Genomic DNA, 25,834 nt, shown 5'->3' on the forward strand with positions numbered 1-25,834 from the left:
GTCAATATTTTGTAATATAATATTTACGCTAATAATTTATTATATTATTTAGATTTTTGGGAATGTAATTATTATTTTTTAAACTATTTAAAAGACATTTTAAAATTTCAACAATCTCTAACTTTTTTGAGTTTACAATAACCCTTTAAACTTTATTAACACCCTAAAATTTTTAAAAGTTATAATTCAACCTCAAACATATGGCTATATATCATTAACACCTTTATTGATATTTGTATTTATAATTTTTTTTTTTTATTTTCAATTCAAATTAATACAAATTTAAGATATATAATTGTTTAATAAAATTTTAAGGGCAAAATGTTACTTAGTTTGAGGAATTTTTTGTTTTTTCAATAATTTTATAAAAAAGTTAATCAAGTTTTGTAACAAATTTAATAAATGTGTAAAAAATCAACTTTTTCAAACTTAAATATAGGAATTGTCATTGTATCAAACCTTGGGTGGCAACAGGTTTGGTTAAATTGGACACAAATTTTAATCACCTGTTTAGTTAGTCCTCTATCTTGTTTAACATCACCTGTATTTATTTTATCAGTATAAATAAAAAAAATGTATTTACAATAATATTTATCCAATTAATTTTAATGAAAATTACATTTAATTTTTCCTTCTTGCTCTGTCTATTATTTTCTCCTCTCTCCCCTTCATCCGCCATATCTAATCTAATATGGTTTTTTTTTTTCTTCTTATAATTATAACGTTTCTTTATATATATATATATATATATATATATATATATATATATATATATATATATATATATATATATATTTTTTTTTTTTTTTTTTTTTTTTTTTTTTTTTTGTTTGCCGAAAAGCAGTTGTAAAACAAGTAATTCAAAATCATTCCTCAACTGAGTCTGGTAAATGAAAGATTTATTTTATATGAGCAAATATAAAATTATGTAATTCTAATTTTACAGGATTTATATACAGATTATAAAATACTTAATTAAATTTTTGAAGGTTATAAAAATACTTAAAATATCATATAATTTAAATTCGTAAAACCTTTGAGAATCATTTAAAATTGAAGATATATTATGGTTAGTTTTCTATTCTAAAAACCTCCATTATATCGACTTTCTATAGAAAATGTTGTGAGATTACTGGACTCTTCCATAAAAAATCCTATAACTCAAAAATTCATACTAAATCAATTACTTAAATCTGTAAAGTATATTAAGTTTTTTTTTCTAATTAGAGATCTTACTCATATTTATAGACAAATAAACCCAAAATATAATAATTAGATCTATATCATTATACCAAATAAGTTAAAATAAAATTTTACAAATATGATTGATATTTGAGCCCAGATTTTTATTTTAAAATTTTTAATTTTTACTAATTTTATTAATTTTCGAAATCAAATAAAATGATTATTTAATTTTTTAAATTTATTTAAAAACTGATATTAAATTATCCAATTATTCTATTTTATTAAGCCAAATTATAATTAATATCTACCAACTTCAGGAAACTTTTTAATAATGAAAAGACGTTTATAGAAGGGATATTAATTAAAATAGACAATTGTTTTCCCGTTTAAACCTTTTTCGACAACAAATTTGATGTTTTATCTTTTTAAGCAAATTATATTTTTCAATCCAAAAATACCCTTCGTTTAATTTCTCAATTTTACCGTAGCATTTCGCCGATTAATTATCTACCTTCCGCGAAAAACATTAAGATTAAATTATCTGTCATGAATAAAATTTATAAATTGAAAAAAAAAATTAATTTTTTTATAAAATAATTGATTATTATATATCCAAAATAATCGATATATCAAGAACGGTAGGTTTTTCTTGAAACGGCGCGTTTTCTTCTCAAACAGGTTGTCTAAATTTGGAAAGGGATGCGGGAAGGGAATGGGTGCGTTAAGAGCTGCGGAAATTTGAAAAAGGGTGCGGAAATCTTGTAAAGAGGTGCGGATACGGGTGCAGGAATTTGGTAAGGGGTGCAGGAAATTGGAAAGGGGTGCGGGAAGAGGTGCTGGTGCGTGAAAGTGTTCGACAAGCATTCCGGGTGCGAGAATTTCTGAAAGGGTGTAGCAATTGCCGAAATGATGCGTGGAAGGGGTGCGTAGGCAACAGCAAGCAACGCCCACACGCAGGCACTAGCACGCACGCAACAAGCATTGCGGGTGCGCGGAAGGGTGCGACAGGAATTGCGAGTACGTGAAAAGATACGACAATTACTGAAAGAGTGCGACAATTTACAAAAGGGTGTGGGAAAAACAGAAGGGGTACGGGGAAATTATAAAAATGGTGTAGGAGAATTATAATATGTATTAATATATAATATAATATATTATATAATATATAATGTATTAATATTATATTATATATTAATATAATATAATCTATATTTATATCATATAACATTCTCCTTAACTCCTTTTATAATTATAAAGGGGTGCGGGAGATTCCCTTTGCCCACCCCACTTTTTATAATCCCTCACACCCCTTTTATAATTATAAAGGGGTGTAGGAGATTCCCCGCACCCCCCCCCCCTGCGCACCTCTTTTGTTTTTCTCGCACTCATTTATATTTTCATGTATCTATTCATAATTTCACGCATTTGTTTATATTTTTACGCATCTGTTTTGTATTTTCACACACCCTTTCACATTTTCATACACCTGTTTGTATTTTTACGTATCCGTTTTATATTTTCACGTACTCTTTCACATTTTCACACACCCTTTCACATTTTCACACACCTGTTTGTATTTTTACGTATCCCTTTCACATTTTCACGCACTCTTTCACATTTTCACGCACCCGTTTGTATTTTTACGCACCCATTTTGTATTTTCACACACCCCTTCACATTTTCACGTACCCATTTTGTATTTTCACGCATCCATTCACATTTTCACGCACCCGTTTGTATTTTCACGCACCTGTTTTTTATTCATTATTTTCACGCACCTGTTTTTTATTCATTATTTTCACGCACCTCTTTTATAATTCCCGTACTCTTTTTTATATTTTACGTACTCATTTGTATTTTTACACACCCCTTTTATTATATTATAGAAACGGATACGTGAAAATGTGAAGGGGTACGTGAAAATACAAAATGGATGCGTAAAAATACAAACGAGTGTGCGAAATTATGAAGGGATGCGTAAAAATATAAATGAGTGCGAGAGAAACAAAAGAGGTGCGAGGGGCGAGGGATTATAAAAGAGTTCGAGAGGCGGGGAATCTCCCGCACCCCTTTTGTTATATTATATAAATATATTATATATTATATAAATATTATATATTAATATATTATATTATATTAATATATAATATTATATATTATAATATTATAATATAATATGTATTAATATATAATATATTCCCGCACCCTTTCAGCAATTGTCTTATCCTTCCACACACCCGCAATTCCTGTCACACCCTTCCACATACCCGCAATGCTTGTCGCGCTAGTGTTGGCGCCTATGTGCGGGCGCTGCTCGCTGTTGCCTGTGCACCCCTTCCACGCACCCTTTCGGTAATTGTTGCACCCTTTCACGCACCCGTAATGCTTGTCGCACCCTTCCACGCACCCAGAATGCTTGCCGCACACTTCCACGCACCAGCACCTCTTCCCGCACCCTTTTCCAAATTCCCGCACCCGCATCTGCACCCCTTTACAAGATTTTCGCACCCTTTTTCAAATTTTCGTAGCTCTTAATGCACTCATTCCCTTTCCATATCCCTTTTCCAAATTCAAACAACCTGTTTGAGAAGAAAACGCATCGTTTCAAGAAAAATCTACCGTTCTCGATATATGCATTATTTTGGATATATAACAATCAATTATTTTATAAAAAATTAATTTGTTTTTTAATTTATAAATTTTATTCATGACAGATAATTTAATTTTAATATTTTTCACAGAAAGTAGATAATTAATCGACGAAATGCTATAATAAAATTGAGAAATTAAACGAGAAATATTTTTGGATTGAAAATTATAATTTACTTAAAAAAGTAAAACGCCAAATTTATTACTGAAAAAAATTTAAACGAGAAAGTGAGTATCTATTTTAATTAATATCCTTTATAGAATGATTTGAAGTATGGAAGGAAATGAATGAATGGTAGGTCCAAAAGGCACGTGAACAAACTTTAAATCAGTCTAATTTTTTGTCCGATCTTATCTATTCACGTTCACTGTTGTTGTTTCTTCTTCTTTTGTGGCAACCCGGTCACATCACACACACCGAGTAGCCCAGGTTCTGCCCTTTTCCTTCTCTTATCAGTCCCCACCCACTTTCAGATCGAATCAACTACCTCACCTCACCCTTCTTCTTCCATGCGATTCCCTGTTTTCTTTATTTGCTTTTTCTCACTCACGCTCATCACACACACCGAGTAGCCCAGGTTCTGCCCTTTTCCTTCTCTTATCAGTCCCCACCCACTTTCAGATCGAATCAACTACCTCACCTCACCCTTCTTCTTCCATGCGATTCCCTGTTTTCTTTATTTGCTTTTTCTCACTCACGCTCATACTGCCTTTCTTTTTTACAGTCTTCTTTAAATTTTGGATCATCCATGTAATTGACCATTTACCAGAAAGATTTCTATAACTTATACATCAGTTGATATCTTATGTAAGCAAAAGGCTTTACCACCACCACATTCAACTTTTTGCATCAAGCTGACAAGTAAGAATCAATGGGCTTGGTGGTCCAATTATGGTGGAAGTTTTAAAGAGTATTCCAGGTCTATCGTCAATTCATCAAGGAAATAAGAACAAGAATCTACACCAAGCTTCTCGTTAAGTTGCTTTCTGCTTTCTCTATTTTTGGACCATTTGATGCAGCTCTTTCTTATACAGTGGCATCTGTTTATCCACACTAGTCCTTCCTATTCGTCTTTCAAAAGCCATTACAAGTCCAAAAATACCACAAATCTATTGCGTGTTTCTCATTCCATTCAACACACTCATCAATTTGTAATATTTATGATTGGTTGTTTTCAGTATTATACTACGGAATTTAATAAGAACCCACTACACAAATGTACAATGACCTAGTCCTTAGTTGAAAAGCCCAAGAGCCTTAGTGCCCCTTTTATGAGTTTAAGCCCATTTTTTATAATACGAAAGTGGAAAGAGGATTGGGATATAAAATAGACATATAAAAAGAAAAGCCCCTACCATATTTCCACTTTTTCAGACAAACTACTTTCAAATGCCCATATTTAATCCACGCTCGAAGAAATGACCATAAATATAAGAAAGATTCAATCGTTATTACTGGCCGTCATAGGATTTGTCTAACTTAAAACCTTAGAAATCCCAAAACAAAATATTGAAAGAGTAGGAAACATATATATATATATATATATATAAATATAGTAACAACAAATGAATGAACTTGTTTCTTCTTGATCCGAAGAATGCTCAGTCCAAGTTCTTTTTCCACATCTTTTTTGCCCCATTTCCCAAGGATTTAGAACTTAAAACATGGGAATTATTACACCTAAAACAAGAAAAACAAACAAGACAACCCTCATGAACAAATGAATTCCACCCGATTCTGCATTCCACCTACAGGAATTAGAGGCACAATTGTTTGGTTGTTCATCCTCATCTCCACTCTTTACATTCTCTACTCTTCAAACTTCCTGTTAAACAAATATGTCCAAGTCTGTAAAGATGCCCATCTTTTTAGTAAAAACTCATCCTTACCTACTTCTTTCAAACTCAACAAGGAAGAACAAGGAGAAGACACAATCAACCCCAACAAACCGGAAACATACGATACAGAGCTTAAGCACATTGTGTTTGGGATAGCAGCTTCGGCAAATTTGTGGGAGAGAAGAAAAGAGTACATAAAAGTATGGTGGAGGCCTAAGGAGACAAGAGGGGTAGTTTGGGTGGATAGACAAGTGAGAAGTAGTGCAAGCGAAGGGTTGCCTGAGACAAGAGTTTCAGGAGAAACATCACATTTTAGCTATACAAACATTCAGGGACATAGATCAGCATTAAGAATATCAAGAGTTGTATCAGAGATGTCCAGGCTTGGAATGGAGGATGTGAGGTGGTTCGTGATGGGAGATGATGACACAGTTTTTGTGGTGGATAATGTGGTGAGAATACTTTCCAAATATGACCACACACAATTTTATTACGTTGGGAGTTCATCAGAGAGCCATATTCAGAATATAATTTTTTCATATTCTATGGCATATGGTGGCGGTGGATTTGCAATAAGCTATCCCTTGGCAAAGGAATTGCAGAAAATGCAGGATAGATGCATACAGAGATACCCCGGATTGTATGGCAGTGACGACAGGATTCAAGCTTGTATGGCTGAACTTGGTGTGCCACTCACTAAGGAAATTGGCTTTCATCAGGTAAAATAGGCCATTGAATTTGTTTTTCATTTATGTGGGAAATGATTTTCATATATAAATTTAAATTGAATTTGCAGTATGATCTATATGGAAACCTTTTAGGCCTTCTAGCGGCTCATCCAGTGACTCCATTGGTGTCAATGCATCATCTAGATGTAGTGGAGCCAATATTTCCAGGCATGAGCCGAACCAAAGCAATGCAACACTTATTTCAATCTGTCAACATTGATTCTGCTAGTATAATACAACAATCTATCTGCTATGATCAATCACGATCCTGGTCGATCTCTGTATCGTGGGGTTTTGTGGTTCAAATCTTCAGGGGAATTATTTCTCCAAGACAGCTCGAAAGGCCATCGAGAACATTTTTGAATTGGTACAAGAGAGCTGATTACACAGCCTATGCATTCAATACTAGGCCTATTCCCAAGAGCCCCTGTCAACACCCCTTTAGTTTTTATATGCACAAGGTTAGGTATCATAAGGCTAGGAACCAAACAGTTGGCTTTTACAATCGCCGTGAATCTCGCCGCCAGTATTGCAGGTGGAAAATGGAGTCACCGGAGACAGTCAACACCATTGTTGTCTTCAAAAAGCCAGATCCTCAACGTTGGCAGAAGGTAAGGAGAAAAAACATGATATTGCAGAAATCAACTTGATACATGGTTAATGAGTATACATATTATTTATACATGCTTAATGTCTTTTTTGGCAGTCACCTAGACGGGATTGTTGTAGAGTTCTGCCATGGAAGAATAGCTCAACAATGTACATATGGGTAGACAGTTGCCTTGAAGATGAGATTATTGAAGTGCAGAAGCCACGGATCATATAGATAGGTCTCTTTTTGTTTTGTTTCTCAGAATCTTATATCACTTATCATTTGTTGTCAAGAAAGTTAAGGAAACAGATTTCAGATGAGTAATTTTTATCAGCTTCGTCACAAGAAAAAGGCCAAATTTTCAACCCACATCTCTGATTGATCAGCCACAACTTTCATTTCTTGCTTCATTGGCTATGTAAATCTGATACAAGTATATCAAAGACTATAGTTGCTCTACAAAAACGAACACCGCCCATCTTTCAATGGCTTTTCTACTCAATATTAACAAGAACATGATTTCATAGAATTGACTAATCATAGAGATGATCAGGAAATATGATTCTTTAATAATTTTCACTCACCGAATGGGCTAGAGTTTCATTGTTCCTTGTAAGATTCAAAGGAGTTGAGTTAACAGGAGATTCTGCAGATGCCAGGATGGCCAGTTCAACATATGTACCATTCAGAGACAGTGTCGCAGTTTGATGAATTTCTTTAATTCTGCCATCCTTGAACACCAAATTCACTGCTTTTCCATAAAGTAAACACAAAAATTCTAAAAAGGGAACAATTGAATAATGAAAAGAATAAAAAGACTTGTTTTTCTTAATCGGAAAATGAAATGAATTAGTTATCAACATTCTGAACCGTGATAATAGAAACCAAACTTCAAGCCAAAGTAATGAAAACCCAGCAGCATATTTAAAAACCTAAACTTGAAAAGAGTTGATGCATTATTAGTTGCTTTCTTAGAGAATTACCAGGATGAGAGAACCACCATAGGATGAAAAAACTCATCAAAACAATCAAAGGAATGGTATGGACAAACTTGTGCGGTGATAAAGAAGATGATCGGAGCTGCGAAACGGGAGTTTCCAAGCGTGATTGACGGGCGCCGGAACGGCGAAAGTAGAGGGGAAGGGAGCTCGAGTTTTCCATGACTCTTCTTGAAGAGAATTTCAAGCGCTCAAGATGAGCTTTGCAGAGAGCGTATCAAGATTCTGTGAGGTTTGACATCTGGGTTTCATTCAGTTAGGCCTCCTAACGACTTCAGGCGGGAAATACATTGAAGGTTAATACGCACATGACTTTGGCTGTTAACAAGAACTAATTTGAGTCATTTAGGTCATTTTTACCCCCTTGGGTTTCTGTGTTTCCGATGTTCGATCCAATGATTTATAGGAAAGAAAACAGACATATTTGAGAAATTCTCTGTTATACATGAAAAACATTTCCAATATAAGTCAATGATGGTTAAAAATTATTCTTTTATCAAGCATTCATATTATAATAATTTAGGTTCCTGCAACAACCTTCAATTCTTCATGGCTATAATAATTTTGTGCCAGTAGAGTTTAAGAAGAGGTGAATATGACTGAAGTAAGATTTGAAAGATCAGAGAAGAGAACCCATTACAGTAAAAAGTGGAGTTAAACTATTATTTATGGGGAAAAAAAAAAGGTTCAGCAAATAGGCATCTGTAGATGAAGAATCTCAGCTAGCTGACATGTACAACAGAGATGGTAGTGAGGAGGGTAAATTTCCTGTATGCCAGTAACACCTCTTATCTTCTGACGCAACAAAACTTGATTACAAGGCCCTACTGTGTACATATAAACAATGGAGAAAAGTATGGACCATTTTATTCCCGATTTCATCTTTTTTGGGGCCTAGTTGCAGCTAGGAGATGCATTGCCATCATTTCTTTGATCAGCATTTTCACCGATTTCTTGAACAAGAAGAGGTGGGTTCCTTTGTGTGCTTCTAGCTGGACGGTTTTGGGGATCACATATCTGGGACGAAAGATAACTCAGAGCCATTACAACATCAGATATGGCAGGCCGCATGTTAGGCTGCTCCTGAATGCACATAGCAGCAATAGCAAGAGCTTGGTACAAACCTCTTGCAGGATAATGGCCTCTAAGCAATGGATCAACCATTTTGGAAAAGTTCCTCCGGTCTTTGAACATGGGTCGAGCCTGCACATAAATCACAGATTATTGAAAAAGAAAAAAAACATTAACAAACAAACTGCACATGCTACTTTTACTAATAAATTCTTCATGGTCAGAAGTCGATTCGATGCATTCTTCAGTTGCCAATGATTTCAATTATTGGAAAAGTAATTTAGAGTAAGCTGGCATAAGCATGGTGCTCATAACTTGAATACAACAACCTGCCAAAAAACTAGCAAAAAACTGGACTATGCTTCCAACAAGATTAAAAGATCCACTTCCATAACAACTACAATTCAATGTAGTATACTGATTTAACATAAAGTGATGGGGTAAAAGAAACAACCAAAGGCAATGCAAAAACTGCTGACAGAAAGTACAACTGAGAGGGTTGCCTACTATGGCAGGAGAATAGACAGGCTGGAGTGAACATGGGAGCATGGTAGAAGAAGAATTCGGTGTTTCTAAAAACTGGAACAAAACCAGTAGTGATCAGCTGCAAAAGGAAGCTAACTTCCTCATTAAAAATTTGGGGAAAACCCCCAGTAAAAGCCAACTTGGAAAATATAGGCAAAAGTTCACTTGTCAGCTATAAAACCCCTCTAAAACTATTTTTCAACGATGGAAGAATATTACATACTAGATTTACAAATAAATATTCATTTAATATGAAGAAAGAACTTGAACCGACACTTCCACCATCCTTATTACTTGTTGATCCTTTTTGTGTTGGTATCAACAGATAATGATCTCTACAAAATTATGATCAAAGTTCTGAATCTCGTCTCTGTTTCAAACCAATTGCCATTGTTTATTGAGAAACTCACATACAAGGAAATTATTTGAAAATAAGCAATGCCTACTGAGCATAGTTCAAACAAATTTCCATAAGTTTTGATTCATAACACGTGGAGTTTATTAAGGACAACTAGAACCTCAGAATTAATTTGAACAAGTATGCAGAATAAACTAAAAAGAGTGTAATAATAGTCATCTTACCCATGTAACCAGATATAGCTCCTTTCTATCACTTGTTTGATCAACTGCTCTCCGACCAGTGATGAGCTCCAAAAGGAGAACACCAAAGCTGTAAATATCTGATTTAAATGTCAGCTGACCAGTCATTGCATAATCCGGTGCACAGTACCCATACGTGCCCATAACCCTTGTGGATACATGTGTCTTGTCCCCACTAGGACCAACTTTAGCTAAGCCAAAATCAGATAACTTGGGGTGATACCCCTCACCAAGCAATATGTTAGAACATTTCAGATCACGGTATATAATAGGGGGCATCATCTTCTCATGCAAATATTCCAGGCCCCTAGCTGCACCAGCTGCTATTTTCATCCTTGTATTCCAATCAAGTGGTTTTCTATCAAATTTAATATCTGATTTAAAAAAAAAAAATTGTTGTTAAAGAAGCTGATGAAATAATTAATAGAGCTGATATAAAAAGTAAACAGATACTGTACTATGAGCTGATTAATGGAACAGCATAAGTACTGGTTGAAGAAATTACATACCAAATAAATGGCTTTCCAAAGATCCTAAGGGCATGAACTCATAAACCAATAGTCTCTGATGACCTTCAGCACAAAAGCCAATCAATTTTACAAGATTTGGGTGGTCTGCTAAGCTTAGTGTCAACACCTCAACAACAAATTCTCTAATTCCTTGTGTTCCATTTCGATCAAGCTGCTTGATAGCAACAACCTACAACAAAATAAAAACACCTAAACAAAAATCCAACATTTGAAAGCACAATACTCTTCTACACCTGCTGCAAATTTCCTAAGTTAAACTACATAGAACACATATAGTTCATCTTCACACAATGTTAAAAGTCAAGTGTATTTAACCAACCTGGTTAATTTTATCCAAGTGGCCCTTATAGACTTTGCCAAAACCTCCTTCACCCAAAAAACAGCCTGACCTAAAATTATCAGTTGCAGCCGCCAGTTCATCAAATGTAAATGTCTCTGCCCTCTTGCCACCGTTTGTACCATCCTTGAAATTTAAGTTCTTTACATCCCTAGATAATTGGTCATCCTCCGAAACCTCCCCTTTCTTTTCAATATCGTGTGAAGCAACTCTTGATGTATCTAAAATACATACACAGAAAAACACAACAAAAGTCATGAGAGACAACAAAGAAAAAGACGCCAGATAAGGGATGTGTTGAGTTCAAACAAAATAGAAATAAAATTGAAAGCAGATAAAGAACAAGCAAAGATTTTGGATTATGTATTGGATTTTCCCCATCTCATGCAAACTAGCAAAACAACAAATAATAACGATAATAATAACATAGGTAAATACTCACACATTTGATAACAAAATTAAACATTTTTTGCCTGACCAATGCCTAGGATGCAAAGGCAGATATTTTTAAAACCTATTTTATCAAGATTTGAAAAGACAAAGAAAACCATTTCATGATCACATAAAAATTAAGCATGCAGACATAAAATTGAAAACGAAAACTAAATTCAAGAACCAACCTTACCTCAGCCAAAACCAAATTCAATAGCAAACACAATGCTCATAAAACAAGCCCACTAGAAATTTATTTTTGAAAAAAAGTAGAGAAAGGACAAAAACAGTCATGATCAAAGAAAGACAATGCGTTTCATTTATTTCAAAAACAAAACTTTTAATCAAAAGAAAGTAAAAAAATGAAGCAGCTTCATACCTGAAGTGGTTTGCCTTCGATCACCTATTTTGCTGTTACGATCCTTCTTATTATAGTTGATGGTGATACTATCATCCTTGATTGATTTCGCAGTGCAACGAAAACAACCCATAATACTACAAAATTTTCTCTCTTCTGTTTTTCTTCACGGAAACAACAACAAAAAATTCTCGCTTTTTCTGCTTTTTAGCAGCCTAAAGAAGGAAAAAAAAAATACAACCCGCTTCATAAACCAAGTCAACAAGCATTAAGCACTATATATGATCAGAAAGAAGGAAGAGAAAGAGAGAAACAAAGATTGCAATCTCAACATACACACTATTTTGGACCATCTTTCCTTTCTATATTTGTGGGTATTGTTCCCCTATTTCGCTGAATGAAACTGATTAAATTACACCAACTAAAATATCCCACCCAAGGTTTAGTGAAATTTCCTACAAGGTTTCAAAACTCAAATATCCACCCATCATCCAACTTTTATTAAAATTATCTAACAAGATAAGGGTAAAATTGTCATTTTATAAGTATTATTAAAAAAGTTATAATTTTATCTCATTCTCTTTATATTTTAAAAACTGATATTTCATCTCAATTTCAATTTTTTAGTTTTGAAAAATGATATTTTTCTCTTTACATTTTTAAATTTTTTTTCTTCTCTCTCTTACTATCATTTTTAACAACGACAACCATCTAATAGAAGATGAAGAGACGACCACAATCTCTAGTAGACGAATCTTCGTCTTCATTGACTAAAAGACAAAGAAATATTTTTGTCTCTTTGTTGATAGAAACGCATATTCATTTCTGTTAGATAGTTATTGTCATCGAAAATGATGGTTAAAGAGAAAAAAAATCTTAAGAATAGAAGTGGAAAAAGTTACTTTTTAAAATTAGAAATTTTGATATTTAGATAAAATTATTAATTTTTAAAATTTAAAGAAAAATAAAATAAAATTATATTCCTTTTTATATTATTAATAGAATGATAATTTCACTCCTACTTCTAATAAAAGTTAGATAATAAATAAAAATTTGAGTTTTCAGAACTTGCAGTTGAGAGTTGGCGTTTCACTATATCTTGGGTGGGAATAAGTGTTTTAGGCTTTAACAATATGTTTTCATGTCACTTAGCCACGCGGCGGATGTTTTAACCAATTAAGTCCTACCAACCAAGATTTTAAGGGTAATTTAGTGAGATCAGGTTCTGTGTTCGCCTGATGAACCACAACTGTCTAAACAAGTGGCGAGCAGGGATTGGTTGAGTGAGCTATTGATGTGACATTTCCATTTATTTCTTCTGCTTATCGTTTAATCGTCCACCGGTGACGTAGGAGCTGCCAAACTCCATTTACCGACGTTTTTTCTCGTAAAAAGGACAATGCGGTGAAAGTTTTATTTCAGTGGGACTCACCAGAACTCTGTTGATTTTTCCTGCTGATAAAGCTTAAAAAAGTTTTTACATATATATATTTTTTTACTTAAAAATTTTTAATATATTACTAATTTTACTAACTTTTTAAATCAATAATTCATTTATATTAATAAAAACTATTATAAAAAATAATTTTACAGCAAGATAATTCAATAAATATGTTAAATCACTCTAACATACCTTCATCTTTCTCTTAAAATACTTTTCATCTTCTTCTCTCTTTTGTAAATCCTAACTCAGATGATAACATTAACCCAACAACGGTGACAACCTATTGGCTGGAACAACACCAGTTTAATCACCACTCCAATAACGACACTATTGAAGGGGTGAAATTGACCCGGTAACGAAGGCGAGTGGAAGTTCTTGACTAGAACTTGGAAGAATTTCATAACTTGATGCATGGTCTCCCTCATACAGTTTTATTTGACTCAGAAAGAAAGAAAAATGAAGGTTGAATCATGTCCGTAGTAGTTTTTTTCTATGGTATGAAAATGATGTTGCCTAAAGAAATCTGTACACGTTGTCGGCCTGGGCGAATAAGCTGATTCTAATTTTCAGAAAGCCAGTTTGATCTCTGCGCCAAAAGATTTTGCCATCTCGGTTTGATGTCACTCATAAAATCTTACTAATTAGTTTCCTTGCTGCAATTCCAAAAATTTTCAGAAATGATGAATGAAGATCATAACTATGAGCTGTGATGATGTAATTTTTTAGAGCAATAATATATGTATTTGTTTTTTATATATAATTTAGATTTATAGATAATATATTATAATATAATTAATTATTATTTTTATAATCAATTTAAAATCATCTAATTACATAATGATATATATATATATATAAATATATAAAAAAAAATTTATAATTTTAAAATTTTTATCAATACCGAACATAAGAAATTTAGAGTTTTTTATAAGTTTGGTTGTGATAATATGAAGAAAGATCTAGTTGGACTATGATGTCCACCATTGTTTAATATCAATACAAAAAAGAAAATTAAAAATTAAACTAAATAAAATATAAACCAAGAAATTAAATTAAATAAAATATAAAAAATATTATAAAAAAGTGGTACCATGAACAATAAATGCCATTAAGTTTTTTTGTCAAATATACGGTAATAAATGCCATTGACAATGGCATGGACGATAACTTCTATTACTTTTCTAGTCAAAATTAACGTGAGCAGTTGCAGTACCGTCAACAATGGAATACAAGTTGCAGCAATTATCAAGGCCAAAAGACTTATTCTCACCCAAGATTGAGTGTAAACCCATTTATCTTTACTAATTTTTAAAAATTTATCTATTTAAATATTTTTTAATTTTATTATAATTATTAAAAATAAAAATTTTATTTAATAAAAATATTTAAAAAATTAAAAATTTATCATCTTTTTTTCTCATATTTAAAAATTTAATAAATTTTTCTTTTAAAGTTTAAAAAATAAATATTTTTCTTTGAGATTTTTTCAGTCATAGAAGCATTCTCTCTCCTTCTCGACTTCTCTATTGGAGAAAAAATATGATAAATTTTAGTTTTTTAAATATTTTTATTAAATAACAATTTTATCCTTAACAGTAAAACAAAATTTATTAAACAAATCGATTTTTAGATTTTTAAAAATTAATAAATATGAGTTTGAGTTTGCACTAAACTTTGGGTGAAAATAAGTCTTTCGACCAAATATCAATAAGCCCTTCATAAGCATTTGGTGTATCAATTTTGACCTTAAACGATGGTAAGTATAAGATAAGCGTGTCATATTTATCCCGATTTTGATGTTGGGAACAAGATAATTCATCCACTTTTCAGTAATTTTTGTCATTTCAATCCATTAACCAATCAAAACATTGACTTGAAACAATTATTTAAAATCTAACCATTAATTTAAACTAAAAACCTAAAGATTTACCAATCAAAAATAAAAATTTAAATTAAAAAATGATATTTTTTGGGAACAATGTCAGTTTCAATACTTAAATCACTTCAATAGCTAACATATAAGCATTTTACATCAACTAATAACCATTTCCAAACTCAAAGTCCAAAAATTTCAATATGAAAATTACAAAACTTAATCGAGTATAAACCAAAAAAAAAAAAAACAAATACAAAAGAAACAAATGGCTAATCTGTGAAGTCATTTTGAAGATGAATGACTTAAAAAGTGAACGAAAACGGAGATTTAGAGTCGAAATCATCTAAAAACCAGAGAAGATTGTGAGAGGTAAGGGGAATCGGCTGGCGAGGGGATGAAAATGAGGTACTCTCTTTTTATACATAAGGGCAATTTTGGTAAAATGTTATTTGTTGACAAGGATTGTAAGATGAAAAAAAAAATTAAAAATGTAAATCATGATTTAAAAAACTAATTTAATTAATTTCCCTCTTATTAATTTAATTTGATTGATGACATTTCTGTTCAAAATGGTTGCACACTCATGGGATTGACTTGTGTGTTAACACGTAGATATTTTCAATGCGGAACCCTAAAAACAATTAACACACATCCTTAATAAAATGGATAAAATAATTCATTGAAATTAGAAAAAAAAAAAAAAGGAAACTGTCAATTTGGTCCTTGAATTTTGGCCTAAATTTGTCTTGCAGCATATTTTAGTGTCTTTGACTCATGAGCAAATTTCAAGGACCAAAATGTGGAACAGGAATCAAAACATCACTAAAATATTCTATAACTAAAGTGTAACTAAGACCAAACCCAGGGATTAAATGGTTATTATCCCCAAAAAAAAAATCTTATCCAATAATTAATGTTATATGAACATGACCTATGTAATTCTAGAACAGTGTTGAATTTTCAGAGAAAAATGAACCGACCGGGTATACTGAAGAATCCACTAAAACTTCATTTTTGCCACCGACAGCGACAATTACTGAGTGGTTGTGTGTTTATTAGTAATTTGACTCAAGTGCATATTTTCTTGCTCCTCCACAGACCACAACAGTCAATAACACACAACACAATACAACACAAAAAGTCTAAAATCAGGCAAAAATGCACAAGAAAGGAGGACTAAAAACAGGAGCATAAAAATGGAGTTGGACGGTGTCTCCCAACTTTTAGAAAAAGAGTAATAAAGCCAAATGCCCTTTAGATTATTCTTCATTTGTTTTAATCTAGCCATTCATTTCATTTATTGTCAGTACAAAAGTTAGCCCACGACAATCATAACAAAAGGGTAATCTTGAAATTGCAACAAGCAAAAACAAAAAGCCAATTAGCTTAATTTGACTAAAGTTGAAATGAGGTAGCAATTTCCCCATTTGAGATTTGAAATTCATTAAACAAAATTTTCTCAGTTGAAACATGAGCCCAAAGATGGTGTTCATTAAACTGAGTGACTATATTGTACGTTCAAGAAACAGATTTATTCCATAGTGACAGAGGTAACATCATTCACTACAAGTTCATGAAACATTTATTAAAAAAACATTAAATGTCAAGTATCTTCACAGAGGTTTCGAATCGAATGTCTCTTTTAGCCCCTACCTACATTCTCTCTAGCAAATAATACTGAGACAAACCCCTTCCCTAGACATGAATATTCAATGCTTGTCTGAGGTACACTATTTCACCAGCACCATAAGGGATATGAGTTCATTTACGAGTCTGCATCAATGCTTGTGTCATCTAAGGTTATCTCCAGAATAGTCTTCTGAGGTGACGTCATTGCTCGAACAATCTTTTCCTCCTTTGGTATCAGACCTGAAACAATAAAACAGTCAGTACCTACTTCGCATAAGCTATTATTAACCATGTGTAACTTGGTATCATACGCTGTTTGCCGAACAAATTGTCCCCTGACACGAGGCCGTTGTTCTGCTAATTTTTTCCTACTATGATATCGGACCTGAAAAACAATACCAAAGGAAGATTAAGTTTTTTTTCTTTCTTTTAAAATAAGGCAATATAATGGGTCTACCAGAAAGCACTAAGTTTGAAATCACCGGCGGAGAAAACCTCTGTAGTTCAACGTATCATACTGTTGGTTTTGTCAATATCATCAAATTGAAATGAAACAAAGAAAAAGAGAAAACAATTTGAGTTAATTCCAAGTGCAGACATGGGTCTTAAAAGTGAATCTTAGAGACATGACAATCAAATGCCAAAGAAAACAGCCCGTTAGAGGTTAAAAGTAATCACATATTAGTTTATCCTATACTCCTCAGTAGCTGGACACTGAAGGAAAGTTACTTCACCACAATGACAATTCAATATGCTTCATCTTTTTATTTTTTCACTTGATTCTAACCCACAGAATTATATAGTATTTTCATTTGAATAACAAATGAGTAAAAGTAATCAACACCAAGCTCTTTGGTTGATTAACACAACTGAAAAACGCAGAGGCAGGCTTAGTGGTAAAACCCCTTGGTTTCAACTAAGAGGTCAAGGTTTGAGGATCTAAAAGTACCACTAAATATAGAACTTGGGCAAAAATTTACATAGAGTCTAAGGAATTTTTGGGTATAATGAGATATAATGAAAAACCTAGGCCAATAAAAAATCTAGCAAAATAAGTTCCTAGGCAGAACATCTATAGCTACAATGCAAAAGGACAAGAAATTGAATTACCCTCTTCCCGAAACATCTTTCTTTTCTTTTCAGACGAAATTTAGTCAAGGCAGCCTCTCTCTGAGCAACTCGTTCCTCATCGACAACATTCCCACTGACTCCACTTTTTCCAGCTGCCCCATTGTCACTCTCCAAGTTTGTTGTTCCAGCAATCAATGCAGTGCTGCTTCCATTTTGAACATTGCTGCCATGGTTACTTCCTGAGGCACTGCCATTCACACTATAGTTTCCTACATTAGTTTCGGTGGTACCTCCGAATACATTTGATGAACCACACTGCAGAGCTGCAGCTGCCATATTCTTGATTGATAGATCGTCCTGATCTTGCTGTGATTGATGGTGCTGCACTTTATGATCACGCGGATGATAATGACGGTGGTGGTGCTGGTGATTCTGAACGTGGACCAAATGGTGAGTCCCTCTCAGTTGAGCTCGAATCATACTAACTCCCATATCATCTGCTTTCTCAGATAACACTTGTTGAGAGGAATAAATCCCACCATTCTGCAAAGATGGGAAGGCAGAGGAGTGAAAAGGTTTGAATGCTGAAATAGACTCTGAATTATCGTTCAAAGCTTCTGGTTTGGAGGTATCATATTTAGCAGTAGAGGCCATGTCATTCTTGTTATTACTTCCGTTGGACTGTTGATTTAGAGGAGTGCCAGTTGAATGGGGTGGAAAATTTTGCATTGTTTCCAACTTCATTGCAACAGAAACATTATCTAGTGGAGAACAGCTTCCTGCATTCCCTGTGGGGGCCTGAATAGCAGCAGAATTAACATTAGACTGGTAAAAGAACATTTTGCCATCCTAAAGTGACTGTTACCATCAGAAGCTTGCTACAAGCTGCAAGCCACATTATGAGATAGGAGGTGCTGTAATTATACAACTGAAGAATATATAAGCGTGCTTTACTATTTCCATGGTTTCCTTCTCAAAATTTGACAGCAGCACCATCCACATATGATTATTTACATGGCTAATGGAATAAGTAATGATTTTGAGTAAATCAAAGAATAGCTATGACAGAAAAAGTTCATTGGTTTATACAGTCTAGAGTGCTAAATAATTACCTGATTTGCAGAAGATGCGGTATTGTATCTGCATATTCAAGTTCAACAAGCCCAGGCAAAAAATAAATATGGAAAAGAAGTTTAGATCCATTGTTACTTGATAAAAGCACTAAACATGAATATATTAGAGCATTCAAGTTTACATCATACTTTGAGAAAGCTGAAAAATCTGAATGTCTCAGAACATTGCAGTCATCATTTGCAGCACTTCGACCGTCTTCCACTCCTCGCACCCTTTTCAGAGTTAGTTCAAGAGATGGCAGTTCTCCACAATCACCAGTTACTTTGTCTTTGACACATGAGATGTCAGAAGTGCCGTTTACAGCATCAAAGCCGCTTCCTTCGGCCTGTGGATTCGTATGATTGGCATTTGTACTAATGACAGCAGCAGCTTGGTCCTTCCATTTTCCATATATACTTTCATTGTCATGCTCCAGTTGTCCGTTGTCAAATAGTCTATTATCTACTTCAGAAAATTTACTGTGTCTTTTGCTAGTTTCATTGGTGAATAACTTCTCTGGGATTTTAGATTCTCCTATTTCAAAGTCTTTGCCAATTGCAACATCATCTTACAGAAAACAAAAATGCACATTACATCACTAGAAAGTGATATTAGGGGATGCAAAAGAGAAAAAGGAAACAAGAAAAAAGGTTCAGCAAAGAGGACCACAGATATGCAAAAATAGATACATACCAAGTTGTTCATCCTGTTCATGGCCATCTTTTGTTTCACTAACATGCACCCATCCGTTGCTAAATGATTCAGGCTTAGTATGGATCACCTGGGCACAAATGCTATCAGGAGCATCAGCCAACTGATATGAAGGTGATAGTGATTGAGGGCTATTAACTTCAGCTGCCTTTTTCGTCCAAGAACTCTGTTAAAGTAAAAGAACTATCATGTCTGTTTTTTGACCTTTGGTAATCTATTAGATGACATAAATTATAAATGTAAAATTCATTAAGTACATAACCAAACAGAAGGAGATGTGGATAAAAAAGATACATATCTATTAAGTCTTCATCTAAGGGGTAGGCACCCAAACAAGTCCCAAAGTCTTAAAGCATTATTATATGCTCTATCTGTTACAAATGGCTCAACATTTTTCTTATGCAGTTTAAATAGATGGTCCACTATTATGCTTGAAAACATCTAAATTCAACAGTTTTTCTTAATTAAACTTGAATATAATACCAATTAACCAATAATAAAAACCCTTAATTCAAGGGGGCATAGAGTAGATTAATCTTTTATTAACATCACTATATGCTTTTGATTGATGACGTTTAGGCTTAAAAAGAATACATGCAGAGATAGCAAAGGAAAGGGAAGAACTGATTCAAGATGAAACATTTCTTGCCAATTTAATGGAATGCTCTGATTAAACCATATGCATATGAACATCTAAATAAAAATTTATTGCAATGAGAAAAATATTAATACTGATTGATGCACCACCCTGTTCGTGTGCCTGTCTATCTGTCTGTAAGCTTAGATTAATCTGATGCGCCACTCCATCAAATCAAACTTCCAAAATAAAAAAAATATGTATATTGCCTAACAGCACACAAAGAAACATGAAGCCACATAGTTTTAAAGAACCATAAACAATAACCTGAGTGCCACTCCCATTATCACTTCCATCCCGAATATTCAGACCATTATACCCATTATCTTGCTCATCACCACTGCTGTTATTGTTTTCAGACTCCTCATTACTTTTCGATTTTTCTGATTTTCTGGTCTGCGTCCCACTTTCACTCCCGCTATCACTAGACTGATAGAGGATGAGAAATTAGTCCAAACATGAGTCGAACATCAAGATTAATGGTGATAAAACTAAGGCAAAGGTAATATAAATAAATTCACTACCAAACCAAACACCCTTAAAAACCAAATAAATTTCTAACTTTAATCTATATATACAACAAGATATCAACCTTACAAGCAAAATCCAGTGCATCAGCTAGGGAATAGTTTTATTTCCCACTTAACTCTAACCTTAACCTGAGGCAAAAGTCCACACAAGTCCACCAGATAATTGCATGTATAAAGCAAAAAAAGAATAACACTCACACTATGGCATCTCCTCCAAACATGTTGCCAGAGGTTCTTAAGTTCATTCTTCCTAATCGGTTTCACAAGAAAGTCAACTGCACCTTTTGACAAACACTTAAATACTATGCCCATAGAATCTTGAGATGACATCACTGCAAAAAAAGCTCATCAAATGTCATTGTAATCAATGCAGTAATCAGAAATATTCAAGAGAGAATGAAGCTTACATTTCATGATAATCTATATGGAAAAGAGCATTGACATGATTCTTACTTATTACTGGAATGTTCTTTCTTGTTTTGTGCATCATAATTTTGGAAAGAAGACCAATTCCTGATAAAATGGGCATGACGACCTCTGTTAGAACAATGTCAATCTGATTAGAAAGATCTTCAAGAATCTTCCATGCTTGAAGGCCGTTTGCAACAGGAGTAACTGCCAATACCAGATCAAGGATATAAGCTTCCATAGAGAAATATAACTAATAACATAAAAGTTAAATTTGACACAGCTTCATCCACCCAGACACACACATCCACAGAATAAGCCACAGATGATAAATCTCATAGACCTAAGCTAGCAATTCAAGAGTCTACAATTTTAAATTTGTTCATTTACTAAAATATTAGGAGATTCAAGATTATAATTAGAAGAAAATATATTTATTTTTGTTTCTGTGAAAAAGACATAAGATGCTATCTAAGTCCAAGCATAACTCAACCCACATTATTCATCATGATAACTATACCATACCATACCAAACAAGCTCAAGAGTTCCATAATCATCTATGGAAGAACATATTCAGCACCGATGGGCAATGATTCATCATGCTTAAAGTTATTTAGATAGAGTCTAAGATGTGTTAGAGCTTAGAAAATATAAATTAGAAGAAATGAATCCATGAAATTCAATCCTAATACAGATATCAAGACCATAAAAAATTTCTTCACAATTGATTCTCCATATATATGCAAAAGTCTAACTCAATTGAAGTGAAAAATAAAATAGGATGACTACATCTCAAACACTCCAAAAAAAAAAAAAAAACCAACTGATAACACATTTGCTTCCCTAGGAATCTAAGCAAGCATTGAAGGATGCCGTTTTCAATGTAATGCCAGTCTGTACATAATATATAACAATTAGCCAATTAGATTCTTTTGGGTCTACAAGATTATGATAAAACTACCTTGAACTAAAAATTATATGAAGATAAGATCCATAGGGAATTCAAGTTTTAAACTAAAAGCCAAAATGATACATGAGATACAAAAACATGTGTCGAACAGAATGCCAAGTACTAACCTTCATAACTACAATTCCGCAACAAAGCACTGACAACATGACGAGTTGAATCATCACTTTCCACTAGAAGAACCTTCAAGGACCTAATAGGCAAGAACCTCTCCCAACAAATCACAGAAACTTGAGGAGGTTGTTGTTGTGATATCTGGAACCCATCATGGACCTGAATTGTCCCTACAGGTCCATTATTTGTGTTTGTAGCTGCATCATCAACCCTCGACTCATCTTCTTCAGATGAGCCCAAACCTTGGCCTTCACCGGCCACACCATTCCTGACATCTTTTTGCTCGTAACACATATGGCTGTTTAGGTCACTAACCTTTTATCCTAACAACATTCATTAGCACAAAAAAATGCATGCATGAGATACCCTGTGTTATATATTATAAAACTTGCAGACTTATCTCTCCTCAAAATTGAGCTCTACAAATACAAACAATCAGAACAATCTTTCTCCCAGAAAATTTCTAGTAAGCAGACACCATAAAAAAAATTGCAAAACTCATCTTAAATCTACCATAAAATAGCAATATAATCATATATCCACTCATACAGTCACACCGAATATATCCAGACCAAAAATTATAAATATTTATCATGCTCCATGATTATCAACTTATGACAAATGCATTAGAAAATCAGATACATAACCAAAAGCAAAAAACTTTCATCTACAAATTCTCAAGTAAAAAAGCCTGCGTGAAAATCAAAACCAATATATCACTATTAACTCAAAAATAGCTTTGATTCTGAATTTACAATACTCCTGTGTCAGGAGGAACAAAACAAGGGAAACTAAGATACAAATTATAATAAGCCAATCAACCAGCGAAAAACAATCTAATATGTTGTATTCTATGTAAAGCATAATTATCTACAAGTTAAATGTTAATAAAGCACCATTTTTTCTAATCAGAATACAGAGGAAACGAAAATAAAACTAGTCAAAAAAATTTGAACTAAGATCCACCACCTCAAAATTTGTTCTTTCCTTACCTTTTTCTCAGCTTCCAAACAGAGCATTAAATATGAAACGACAGTAGATCGAGAAACGACAGCCATAATAGTTAATATTAAAAAAAGAAAAAGAAAAAGAAAACGAACCTGATTTTATTCAAAAAAGAAAGAGGAGAGAAAGACAGAAATTAGAAAACGAACCTGCAGAGCTTATATATAGTACAGTATAAAACCAAACAGCCACTAGCTTCAAATACAGAATCGTTAAGTTTAAATCGATGATTTTTTGTGTTTTTTTTTTTTTTTTTTTTTTTTTTTAATGGAGCTCCTTGCAGAGAAAGCTTGACTGTTAAAGAAATGGAGCAAAAGTTTCAAGGGAGCGAAGATATTATTTTGCTGACGTGTAACAAATGGAGGTGTGGAGAGGCTCAGGAGGCCGCGTGAGATATGGTGCCCACATATTCATAGACGTGGACGATTACTCAACCATTGATGTAAAGGTGACATGGACAAAATCAAAAGCTAGGAGTGGAGATTCAACCGCGAATCTTAAGTGATCTTCAAGATCTGAAAATGGACATGTGGCTCGCCTCTCATGCGGGTAAAAGTCTTCTGTAAACAGTCCCGGGGACGCATGGAAAACCCCTAATTTCATAAAAACGACGTAGTATGGAGATGCGAGTGAGACACAGAAAATATAATGCCCACATTACCCTTTATCTCAACATTTTCTTTTTCTCGGAACCGACAGAGCTTATCCACAAAGAAGTTTTTTTTTTTTTTTTTTTTGGGCAACGGAAGCCCCCACTCGAATGGGGTCCTCTTTTGTTGGGAGAGAATCAATCATATTAGGACTAATTATTAATCTTATAATTATTAAATCAGATAAATTAAAAATATCGATAAAAGAAACTTAACCTTATACATTCTTATATATATAGTTTTCTTTCGACCAAATGACTATTTTTTACCCAAATTTTAATATGTTCTCAAAGTCACACTTATATAATTTAAAAAATTTAAAATCTTACTCATAATCCAACTACTGTTAAAATTTATTGTTAGAAGTATAGGTAAAATTATTATTTTGTATTATGAACAATTATGCCAAAAATTAAGTTTTGTGAATTTCTGTAAATATTAAATTTACGTATCCAGATTCGTATTTTGATGAACTCCATTTAAATACGATACAAGGTACTGACGTTAGTAAGATTTTTATGACCCAATTTGCACCATGTATTGCTTTCATTTGGGAGACCAAGTTACTATGCTTTGGTTTTTACAGGAGAAGAATGAGTATTCTTCTCTTCTAATAAAAAAAATAGTCTCATCTCATAAAGAGGCAATTTGGGCAATTTATATATATATCTAATTGTCCTCCAACTCCCTTTTATAATTGTCTTTGCCAATTAAATTAAACCAAATTCGGTTAACCTGTCATGAGTAGACCTGAACCTAATATTTTACTAATAATATAAAAAAAATAAAATTCATTATATTTTTCTCGTAAATTTTAAAACTAACAACTTTACTCATGTATAAAGTTTTCTAACTTTAAAAAGTCACATTTCTCTCTTAATTTTTTTCATCCCTCTAACGTCGACGACCTCTTCTCTCCACCCTAAACCAGTGGCCAACACAGAAGAAGTGATCTAAAGTAAATCTCTCTCTCCCGACTTAATATTAAAAAAAATATTTTTTCTTCACCCTAAATTGTTATTAGAGACTGTGAAATTTGTCATCTATGATCGTATTGACCCTTCCTCTCGATTTATCTCTACTTATCGATCAAATCTCAAGTATCGAAAAATTTGATTTTCTCTAATGAAGATTAAATCATCTTTATCAAAGTATCTTCGTCTTAAACAAAGACGATTTTATTTTTGTTTGAAATGAAGATGATCGTTGGAAGTCTCAGAGAACCATGTCGCCTTTGTCTATCACAAACAAAACTATCTCTTTGTGTCTTCCCTAAGAAATTATGCTAATAGTGAAATTCCAAGCTATTAGCGTATATTTTTTCACACTAACTCTTTTATTTCAACATTTTATTTAATATTTTTATATTATATTTTAAATATTCATTTTGGATATATGTTTGTATACATTTGTAACTTCTGATTGTACATCATATCGTTAGAGAAAAAAAATTAGGGAAGTGGAGAGGTCAACGATATAACATAGTAAAATGTTTGAAATGTGCTCGACTTTCAACTATTTATGAGGTATTTAGTTTGAAGAGTATTTTATTATCAAAATAAAAAGATTATCTTAAAAATATATTATTTTGAGAATTATTTATATAAATTATTATTATATTTAATAAAATTTGATAAAAATTAATATATATATATATATATATAAATAATTATTGTATTTAGTTAGAGGTAAACAAAATATTAACATATTATTTTATTTAAATACTTCTGGGTTTAATTATTCTAAAATATTTTTTATATTATTTGTTATATTAATTAAAAATGATATTATTTTTACTTAAAAAAATTAATAAATAAGGATATAATTATAATAA

At 32.8% G+C, this 25,834-nt stretch overlaps 4 protein-coding genes across 5 annotated transcripts; 1 reads left to right on the forward strand and 3 right to left on the reverse strand.

The window, feature by feature from the left end:
- Window positions 1–5,409: 5,409 nt before the first annotated feature.
- On the forward strand, window positions 5,410–7,241 carry LOC123226054. Its single transcript, XM_044650518.1, has 3 exons — window positions 5,410–6,392; window positions 6,470–7,012; window positions 7,108–7,241. The coding sequence occupies exons 1-3, from the start codon at window positions 5,556–5,558 to the stop codon at window positions 7,225–7,227; spliced, it is 1,500 nt and encodes a 499-aa protein (XP_044506453.1). The 5' UTR covers window positions 5,410–5,555; the 3' UTR covers window positions 7,228–7,241.
- Window positions 5,578–8,415, reverse strand: LOC123226056. Of its 2 annotated transcripts, XM_044650521.1 has the most exons (3): window positions 7,977–8,415; window positions 7,578–7,741; window positions 5,578–5,660 (listed from the first exon to the last, which is right to left on the reverse strand). In XM_044650521.1, the coding sequence occupies exons 1-3, from the start codon at window positions 8,152–8,154 to the stop codon at window positions 5,652–5,654; spliced, it is 351 nt and encodes a 116-aa protein (XP_044506456.1). In that variant the 5' UTR covers window positions 8,155–8,415; the 3' UTR covers window positions 5,578–5,651. The 2 variants fall into 2 exon arrangements, with proteins under 2 accessions (XP_044506456.1, XP_044506455.1); XM_044650520.1 differs by lacking the exon at window positions 5,578–5,660 and having other exon boundaries at window positions 7,352–7,741; window positions 7,977–8,413.
- Window positions 8,416–8,627: 212 nt separating this feature from the next.
- LOC123226055 (probable serine/threonine-protein kinase PBL5) lies at window positions 8,628–12,217 on the reverse strand. Its single transcript, XM_044650519.1, has 5 exons — window positions 11,866–12,217; window positions 11,037–11,275; window positions 10,697–10,886; window positions 10,170–10,561; window positions 8,628–9,194 (listed from the first exon to the last, which is right to left on the reverse strand). The coding sequence occupies exons 1-5, from the start codon at window positions 11,975–11,977 to the stop codon at window positions 8,886–8,888; spliced, it is 1,242 nt and encodes a 413-aa protein (XP_044506454.1). The 5' UTR covers window positions 11,978–12,217; the 3' UTR covers window positions 8,628–8,885.
- Window positions 12,218–16,677: 4,460 nt separating this feature from the next.
- On the reverse strand, window positions 16,678–23,656 carry LOC123225527 (two-component response regulator-like APRR3). The gene is made up of 11 exons (XM_044649523.1): window positions 23,500–23,656; window positions 22,342–22,668; window positions 21,309–21,470; window positions 21,054–21,187; window positions 20,593–20,754; window positions 19,671–19,854; window positions 19,127–19,544; window positions 18,977–19,004; window positions 17,904–18,662; window positions 17,105–17,178; window positions 16,678–17,033 (listed from the first exon to the last, which is right to left on the reverse strand). Exons 2-11 carry the CDS (start codon window positions 22,637–22,639, stop codon window positions 16,955–16,957), a joined length of 2,298 nt encoding a protein of 765 aa, XP_044505458.1. The 5' UTR covers window positions 22,640–22,668; window positions 23,500–23,656; the 3' UTR covers window positions 16,678–16,954.
- Between the last annotated feature and the right edge of the window lie 2,178 nt (window positions 23,657–25,834).

The sequence above is a fragment of the Mangifera indica genome, chromosome 9 (assembly GCF_011075055.1).
Source record: "Mangifera indica cultivar Alphonso chromosome 9, CATAS_Mindica_2.1, whole genome shotgun sequence".
NCBI lineage: Eukaryota > Viridiplantae > Streptophyta > Magnoliopsida > Sapindales > Anacardiaceae > Mangifera > Mangifera indica.